Source organism: Myotis brandtii, unplaced genomic scaffold, assembly GCF_000412655.1.
Source record: "Myotis brandtii unplaced genomic scaffold, ASM41265v1 scaffold185, whole genome shotgun sequence".
Taxonomy (NCBI): domain Eukaryota; kingdom Metazoa; phylum Chordata; class Mammalia; order Chiroptera; family Vespertilionidae; genus Myotis; species Myotis brandtii.
In genome coordinates, this window is record NW_005356870.1 from 7,874,447 (window position 1) to 7,884,032 (window position 9,586).

General features: G+C 37.3%; 1 protein-coding gene across 1 annotated transcript in view; it reads left to right on the forward strand.

The window, feature by feature from the left end:
• The window catches only part of TUSC3 (tumor suppressor candidate 3), a 130,633-nt gene that overhangs the window by 53,832 nt on the left and 67,215 nt on the right, over positions 1 to 9,586 (forward strand). Inside the window, exon 2 of the mRNA XM_005864095.2 lies at positions 3,280 to 3,449. Coding sequence (XP_005864157.1) covers positions 3,280 to 3,449 — 170 coding nt within the window. The remainder of the gene's footprint in view (positions 1 to 3,279; positions 3,450 to 9,586) is intronic.

Consider the following 9,586-nt stretch of genomic DNA (forward strand, 5'->3'; position numbering starts at 1 on the left):
CCCAATCCCCCGGGGAGTGGGCCTAAGCCAGCAGGTGGTCATCCCCCGAGGGGTCCCAGACTGCGAGAGGGCATAGGCCGGGCTGAGGGACCCCCCCCACCCCCGCCCGAGTGCACAAATTTTGGTTCACCGGGCCTCTAGTTGCATATAAATACAGAACCATCATTCGGACTTGAGCCAATTGAATTCTTTCTAATTTAAAAATAGACATATGGTGCTTTCTCAGTTTTAAAGGTTACATTATATTCCATCTTATGGATGTGTCTGTGTTCCCTGAAATACACAAAGTTCCCCCAGAAATTTTTTTTTACTTGTTCCCTTGGGAATAGGGAATCAAGGTTCCTGAGTATTACTCTCTTTAAGAGACCAAAAGGGACACCCAAACAGAGAAGGTGGTGAAGTATGAAAGCAGTTCTGCAGAAATGAAATGGTAGCAGAAGGAAAAAAATTCCAACAGAAAGGAGCACAGATGGCCCTGAAATGGAAATACATACGTCAAAGGGACAAATGCACCTAACCTGGCCCTTAAATAGGGCTACAGTCCTGTCCCAGAGAAATGCAACAGTGGAATAAACCTTGTTTGGAGACTGTAGCTCAACCTGTGATTCTTTCTTAGGTCATTGAATTCACATTGACCAGTTTTCTGTTCCTTACTGAATGTTTCTACTATATCACCTTGCAATACTTTCTTTGAAGAATTAGCTCAACCTTCTTTATAATAGACTAGAGGCCCGGTGCACGAAATTGGTGCACAGTAGGGTTCCTAGGCCTGACTGGCAATCAGGGCCAATCTGTGGGGTGACTGGTGGGACGATCAGGGGGCCCCTGCTGGCACGCACCTTGGCTGGCCTGGTGCTGCCCACTTGCCAGCCCCACCCCCTGCCGCCGCCATCGTTCACCTCCCTCTGCAAGGTGAACGATGTGGGGCAATCAGTTGACCCCACTGGCACCCGCCTTGGAGGCAACCGCCGGGTGATCGGAGGGGGGGTTGGTGCCAGCCCACTCGCTGGCTGTCCCTGTCCCCTGATTGCCCTGCCACCGCCGCCGCCGGTTGCCTCCCTCTGTGGGGCAACTGGCGGAGTGATCGGGGGCATCCCCCGCTGGCACCCGCCTTGGCTGGCCTGGGGGCTGGGGGCAGCTCCTGCATTGAGCGTCTGTCCCCTGGTGGTCAGTGCACATCATAACGATAGTAACTGACTGTTCCATTGGTCATTCGGCCATTCGGTCAATTTGCGTATTAGGCTTTTATTATATAGGATGCTCTTGAAAGTGTGTCAACCATGATGTCCTTCCCTTCCCAGACCTTTTTTTCTGTATGAAGAAGACAGCTAATCAAACGGCTCACTTTTGCACACTACTTCCTAAATAGAGTCTGGGACTTGGCTCTCTTTAATTATGTGTTCTAAATCCATATTTAATGCTCAGTATTTTTGCTATTATTTTCTTCAAGTGTATTGGTACTTTAAAAATACATCTTTCTATATTATCTTAAAACCTTTAAACATCTGTAAACTACATGTTAACTTATTTACTTGGCCTAGTTTTTACCATAAAGAATGCATGCTTACAAAGAATTATTTTCTAGGCCTAATCAGGGAATTACATTAGAGCAGCAGTTCTCAACCTGTGGGTCGTGACCATCGGAAAACACATATAGCATCTCAGATATTTACATTACGATCCATAACAGTAGCAAAATTACAGTTATGAAGTAGCAACGAAAATAATTTTATGGTTGGGGGTCACCACAACATGAGGAACTGTATTAAAGGGTCGCGGCATTAGGAAGGTTGAGAAGTCACCACAACATGAGGAACTGTATTAAAGGGTCGTGGCATTAGGACGATTGAGAACCACTGCATTAGAGGAACTTTCATAATAAACTGTCTCATTGTGTAGAAAAGTCTACTTTTGTTTATATGGTTCCCCACATTTTTTTAAAGACTGTGTGTGTGTATACAGAGATATCTCACACATGAACATATAACATACACACACACACCACTATTACATGGATAAATAGCCTAGGAATTAACAGTAGAAAAGCCAAATTTGAATCCAGGCTTAACCACTTAGTAATTTGATCTTGAGTAAGTAATTTAGGTTCTCTGAACCTGAATTTTTTTTCTCTGTGGAATAGGGATGTTGGTTGGCACCTGACATGTTGTATGCCTAGTATGGTAACTGACACATTGGAAGTACTCTTTAAGCATGTCTTTTTGTTTGTTGTAAGCCTTATATTAAAGTATGGATGATAATGCTGCATTTAAAAAATAAGCTTAATTTTTTATAATTTCTGAAATGAGTGTGGCTAATTGTCATTGGCTCTTTATCAGTGACGAATGTTCAGAGAGCATTCTGAAACAATGATCAAAGCCATATATCTGATAGCAATTTCAGGTGCTTCTGGCTCTTGGATTGTTGACTTTAAAATGGGAAAGTTGCTTGAGGCAAGAGATATAAAAACTGAACACTCTGCTCCTTGTGGGTGGAAAGTGGAACAAAAGTTAACAACCTTGTGTGAATACTCAAAAAAAAAAAAGAGATCTTGTACTTTCTTGATTAATGTTTATTTTAGAAGTTTTTTATAAATAACAATGTGTATCTCTATATAAAAACCTAAGCAACTGTTTGACTGGTAGCTATGATGTGCAGTGACCACCAGGGGGCAGACACTCAACACACAGGCATGGAAACATGGAACAGACTGATGAATCTTAGAGGGAAGGGGGGAGGGTGGGAAGAGATTAACCAAAGATCTTATATGCATATGAGAGGCCTGGTGAATGGATTTGTGCACCGGTGGGTCCCTCGGCCTGGCCTGCGGGGATCAGGCCAAAACGGCTGTCCAACATCCCCCGAGGGGTCCTGGATTGTGAGAGGTTCCATATTACATTTAGTTGTTATCTCTCCCTCTTCTCCATGTTACTGTTCCTCAGCCTTTCCTGGTCTTTCATGAACTTGATACCTTTGAAGAGCACTGGTTAGTTATTTTATAGACTGTTACTAAAATTGTGTCAGTGTAATGTTTTCTCATGATTAGATTGAGGTTTATCTTTTTGCTAAGAATACCATGGAGATGATGTGCTCTTATCTGCGGATCTCAGGGAATACGTGATGTTGATGTGTCTTATTACTTCTGGTATTGTTCACCAAAACAAGGACTTTTAACAGAAAATGACATTGGCTAAAATATAATCTCATGTAATCTGCTTATATGAAATACAAACTGAAGGACTTTAACCTTGTGTAAATTTAAATTCCTATATTTAATTGCAGAATCTGTTAGCCGAAAAAGTAGAACAGTTGATGGAATGGAGTTCCAGGCGCTCAATCTTCCGAATGAATGGCGACAAATTCCGAAAATTTATAAAGGCACCACCTCGAAACTATTCTATGATTGTTATGTTCACGGCTCTTCAGCCTCAGCGGCAGTGTTCTGTGTGCAGGTAATCAAGCATTTAAAATTTTAAAAAACTACTATCCCGTGCTTATATATTTACTTTATTATATGAAAGGTAAATGTACATAATAGAATAAAACAGTTGTTCAATGTTTTATTCATATATAACTATGAGCATTTAAAAGTAAGCTAAAATCATTGTGTTCTAGGAAATGACATTAATAGGCCAATGTTATTTTATTATGTAACATATTTATTGACCATTTTCATATATAATCATGAAAAATAGTTATTAGTATGTCCTATCTAAAGGTAAGAATATGATAGAATTTGGTTTCAATAATGCCTTGTAGGTCACCTAATTATATCTTGTAGACAGTGAAGTAGTCCCTTTAGACTAATCTATTCTAACAGTTTTATAGAGAGGACACACTTACTAGGGAAGTCCATTTAGTTTTCAATCTCTCCAATGACTAGAACTTGCTTCCTGTGAAACAGAAGTAAACAATTTGAAATGCATGAAGTATTTTTCAGTAGAAATAGCCTAAAGAAAATTTTGGACAAGTACAAATATAATACATATGTAGCAAATGCTGTTTTTTAATGGAACTTTTTATTTTGAGATAATTGTAGGTTCATGTGCAATTGTAAAACAAATAATGTGAACAAATCATATACCTTTTACCCGTTGGCCCTCAGTGGTAACATCTTGCAGAACTATACGCACTCTCACCAGCAGGGTGTTGGTATCGATACAGTCAAGATACAGAACAGGTCCATCCCCATAAGAATCTCTCTTGCTGTCCTTTATTGCCACCCCCACGTCCATTCCACTCCCGACCTCCAAAATTTGTTCTCTATTTCTGTATTTTGTCAAGACTGTTATGTAAATGGAATCATACAGTGTATGACCTTTTTGGTTTGCTTTTCATTCACTTACTATAATTCTCTCAAAATCCATCCAAGTTGTTGCATTTATCAATAGTTTAATCTTTTTTTTACTGAGTAATATTTTATGATACGGAAATACACACTTTAACCACCCATCTGTTAAAGGACATCAGTGTTGTTTCTAGTTTTTGGCCATGATATATACAACTGCTGTGAAACTTCTTATACAGGTTTTTGTGTGAACTTAAGTTTTTGTTTCTCTGGGATAAACACCAGACAGTATAGTGCTTGGGTTGTATGGTGGTTGCCTGCTCAGCTTTACAAGAAACTGTCTAAATGTTTTCCAGAGGGGCTGTATCAGTCTGCACATCCACCAGCAGTGTGTAAGTGACAACAGCAGTCGTTTTTCCATCTCCTCACCAGCACTGCCCTTGTCACTTAGATAGAGATGGAGTGCTGTCTCATTGTGGTTTTATTTTGCATTTCTCTAATGGCTAATGGTATTGAACATCTTTTTATGTGCTTATTTCTCTTGCCGAATATTGTTTTGCATGCTTATTTATCATCCATATATCTTCAGTGAAATATGTATGTTTTTTGCCCATTTCTAATTGGAGTTCTCAGAGTTTTTTATATATTATAGATGCTAGTTCTTTATCAGATATGTGATTTTCAAATATTTTCTTCCAGTCCATGGCTTTCTTTTCATGCTCATAATGCAATCCTTTACAGATTTTAATTTTGGTGAGCTTCAATTTATAACTTTCTCCTCTTACAGTTCTTACTTTCCTTGTAAAATTGAAGAACTCTTTGCTTAGCCCTAGATCCCCAAATTTTTTCCCTATGATTTTTTCTAAAAGTTTAGTTTTAAATTTTGATCTGATCTTTGAGAGAAAGCATTCATCATTAAGTATGATATAGCAATAGGATTTTTATATTTTTTTCTAAAAGCTTAGTTTTAAATTTTGATCTGATCTTTGAGAGAAGGCATTCAGTCTTTCATCATTAAGTATGATATAGCAATAGGATTTTTATAGATGCCCTTCAAGTTGAGGAGGTTCTTTATTTGCAGTTTGCTGAGCGTTTTTATCCTGAATGGGTGTTGGATTTTGTTAAATTTTTATTGATGTGAATTAATATGATTTTGCTTCTTTAGCCTGTTGATATGGTGAATTACTTTGATTTTCCAATGTTGGACCAGTCTTACAATTTGGAATAAATCCCACTTAATTGTGGAATATTATTCTTTTTATGCATTGCCGCATTCTGTTTGCTAATATTTTGTTGAAAATTTTCACATCTAACTTTATGATAGATATTGATCTGGGTCACCATTTTAATGCTGTTTTGTCTAGTTTTGGTACCAGGGCAATATTGGCCTCATAAAGTGAATCGGGAAATCTTATCTCCTCATTTATTATTCTGGAAGAGATTGCGAAAACTTACACAATTTTAGAAGATTGTGTTACTACTTCTTTAAATGTTTGATAGAATTCTTCAGCAAAACCATTCAGGCCTAGAGATTTTTTTTTTCAGGAGACTTTAAATTGCATACTCCATTTCTTCAATGGTTAACGACAGCTGTTGTTTGTCCTTGACCATTGTCTGTTTCTTCATGGCTGACCACTTGACCACTGTTTTCCAAAAAATAATTGCTTTTTGTGTGGTAACTCCACATCCAAACTCTGCACATTGTATATTCATCTGTAGACTTTTTAAAAATATCTGAGTCATTATTAGCTCTAGTGGACATGGACGTTATTAGTGACATGGTCAATGAAAAAGACAAAACGGTTCTGTCCATAGGAGTTTGCAGAAAGAGAATTTCAGTGTTCTGAAATTTTCAAGGATCTCATCACAACCTGATAGTGAGTATATAATAGGGCATGGCTCACAGTGGGCAGAGAGGATAGTGAACAAAAGTATTTTGAAAAACAGCACTTGAGATGATTCCGAGTTTCTCTCCTATCAAATTTGAGGACCAGTACTCAAGTGAGCATTAATACTACTGTCAGAATTGGGCTAGCATGTATGGATAGGGAAGGTATGTATATCTTAAGGGATTCTGTGAAGCCCTAGGCAGGAAAAATACCACCTTAATTGACATTTTTGTGTAAGAGTTATTTCCCCTAAAACTACAAAATGTCTTTTGACATGCTATAATACCAAATATGTTTTAGGAAAATCATTTTCTTGTATCTAAAAATTGAATTAATTGAATTCCTATATTCACTACTATGTGAAAAAATATATTTATTTGATCATTGTATTTCTGGCAGGTATAGTCTAGAAATACCTTATTACCAAAGTATTTATTTCACAGTTACATATACTTGTATATATTCTGATAACATTAACCATAATATACTGTTAAATGATTTTATGTAACATGTTGTTAAATGAATTGTTAAATATGGACCCTTAATTTTGTTTGTTTGTTTATTGATCCTAGAGAGAGGAAGGGAGGGAGAGAGAAAGAAACATCAGTTGGTTGCCTCCCATATGCACCCTGACTGGGGATTGAACCTGCAAACTGGGTATGTTTTTGGTGTATGTATGGGATGACACCCAACCAACCGAGCCACACTGGTCAGGGTTGGACTCTTAATTTTTTTACATAACAGAGCTCAAAATAACCTTTATTTATTTGTTTGCTTATTATAGCCTATCTATATAATAAAAGCCTAAGCGACCAATGTGGTGGAATGACCAGAACAACCAGTCACTATGATGCACACTGACCACCAGGGAGCAGACGCTCAATGCAGGAGCTGCCCCCTGGTGGTCAGTGTGCTCCCACAGGGGGAGCGCATCTCATCCAGAAGCCAGGCTCACAGCTGGCGAGCACAGCACCGGTGGCCGGAGCCTCTCCCGCCTCCATGGCAGAGCTAAGGAGCAGCGAGCAGGCAGGCGTTAAGGAGTGAGGGGTCCCGGACTGCAAGAGGGATGTCTGCCCCCACAAATTTTGTGCACTGGGCCTCTAGTTTTGTAATGCAAGTTTACATTTTAGAATAATTTTAGATTTATGAGAGAAAATGTGTGTAGTAATTATAAAAAAATTAAGATAATTTGCAAATGGGTGGTAGGTTGTTAGAGAAGCAAGAAAGAATGGGTGAAGCTTTGGAAAGGAATAAAAAATGTAGAGTCAATATATGGTTCCCATACCCAGACATTCTGATTTGCTTTGGGATAGGCCCAAGGCAATGACATTTACACAGACATGATCTAGGTAATTCCAGTATGTAATCAGTAGTGAGAAAGGGAAGATAAGAAGCAAGTTCATGGTTCATAGTTTTTGTTTTCCTTGAGTAGCAATGGGATTGGGAAGACTAGTTGGATGACCATATAGCTTTGAGGACCTTTTGAAACCAGAATACCCAACTTCTTAGTGAGGAATCTATAGAGTTAAACCATTTTCTGCCCCAATACTCAGCAATTTAGGAGCAAGAACACCTTCCTTAGGGGTCAGCATGTTTGGCTTATGGTGTAAAGGGGGTTAGGCAAGTGCTTTGAGAGTGCTAGTGAGACAGTATTATTATTTGAAATGTGTGGTCATGGGTTCAAAGTTGGATAGGGGATCAAAGGAAGCCAGGGAACAGCTGATAAATTAGGTGTGAAAGAATTAAGTTCTATTTTAATGAGAGTGAAGAACAGATTTTGTGTAAAAATAGGATGGGGTTGAAAATTAAGAAGATGTCATACAGGGTTTACTTAATAAATAACTTGTAAGTAATTTACTGAAGTATAATATAGGTGATTGTTATGTTGTAGAGAAACTTATAGGGCTGTGGTAATGTCTAGATTAAATCATGTGTGCTAAAATTGTTCAGGGTGATAATGGAGTTGGAGAGGAAGAAAGTTAAGTGAGCTGATAGAGGGATGCCTTGGAGTTTGTTAGATGAGGATGATACATTTATATTATAGAGTAATAGAAATGTCAAAGGAAGATTTGTTAAATAATTGTGGATGAGCAATGTTCGGAGATTTACTGTTATGGAGCCAAGAGAGTACTGTGACCCATAGGAAAGTTGGTAGAGCAGATCAAAGAGATCTCAACAAAGAAAAGGTAAAGTGTTGAGAAAAATTATTCAATTATATTCTCATATTCTAAATTTAGCCTCAAAGGGAGTTGTAGATTCATTGAAAGAGACAACCTATCATAAGCAGTCATTTTTTTATCATGAATTAAATTATAGGTTCTTCTGTGTCAATGAAATTTTGGGCCATTTTTTATAAAACTGCTATAATTTTTATAATTCTGTAGAATATTTGTAAAAATTTATAGTTATAATTTTAAAATGTTTGTGCTTTCATTTGTGAGACTTTCTGCTTTTTCTTTAAGATATTTTCTTCTAAAGTTAACGCACACTCAGATTCTTCAGTTGCTTTAGGCTGATGAATGAGCTGTTGGCTTCCTTGTGAGCCCTCTGAGCAAATCATGCTGCTCTTCCTTCACACAGTCAGTTTATTCACAAAATTTCAGAATTCAATTCTCACCTTCTTCAGTGCTAACATCGAACTCCTGGGCCAAATAAAGTTGTTAATTAAGACTACTCAATACAATTCTCACCTCCCTCCCCTAAGTGTTAACTCCAACTTCCTTTATCAAATTGAGGTAAAGGGAATATTACCCATAATTGCTAAATCTTTTAAATGTATTCTACCACAAAGTTACTCATCTCTTATAGAAGTCACAAAAAATTCTAAGAACAAAATATTCTCTTCTAAGGTTATTACTATGGATCAATAAGTATAAGAAGAAAACGTCCAGGTGAAGGAAAATAAAAACGTACATGTAGAGTCATTCAGGATGCATGTATAACCAAAGTTTTGTGATGTCTTGGAGATTAATATATTATTAGACTCAAAATAAATGAAAATTTTAGTGATTAAAAAGATATTTTATAAGTGAGTGGAATAAATTGTTACATTAACATATTAAATGTTAAGTGGCTAGCATCCATCTCATCTGATGAAATAAAATTGTTTACTATGTGTAAACTATTAGAGTTCTATGTTGTCATTTATATTAATATGTGATATATATGAAAAAAAAATATATATATATACACATACTGTGGCCTGGTGGACAGATTCGTGCACATTGAAAGGAAATTAATTAGAAGAAATATTTTAATATCGCTATTTGCCCTTTCTCTATATTAGAAGTGTCAATTAAATTCAGGATCAACAATGACAGATTGAAACACACACATGCAATTGGCGCCCGCAAAAGCTTTATATGTATCGCGCATGCACAAGTCAACTTAGCCTTTTATATATATACTAGAG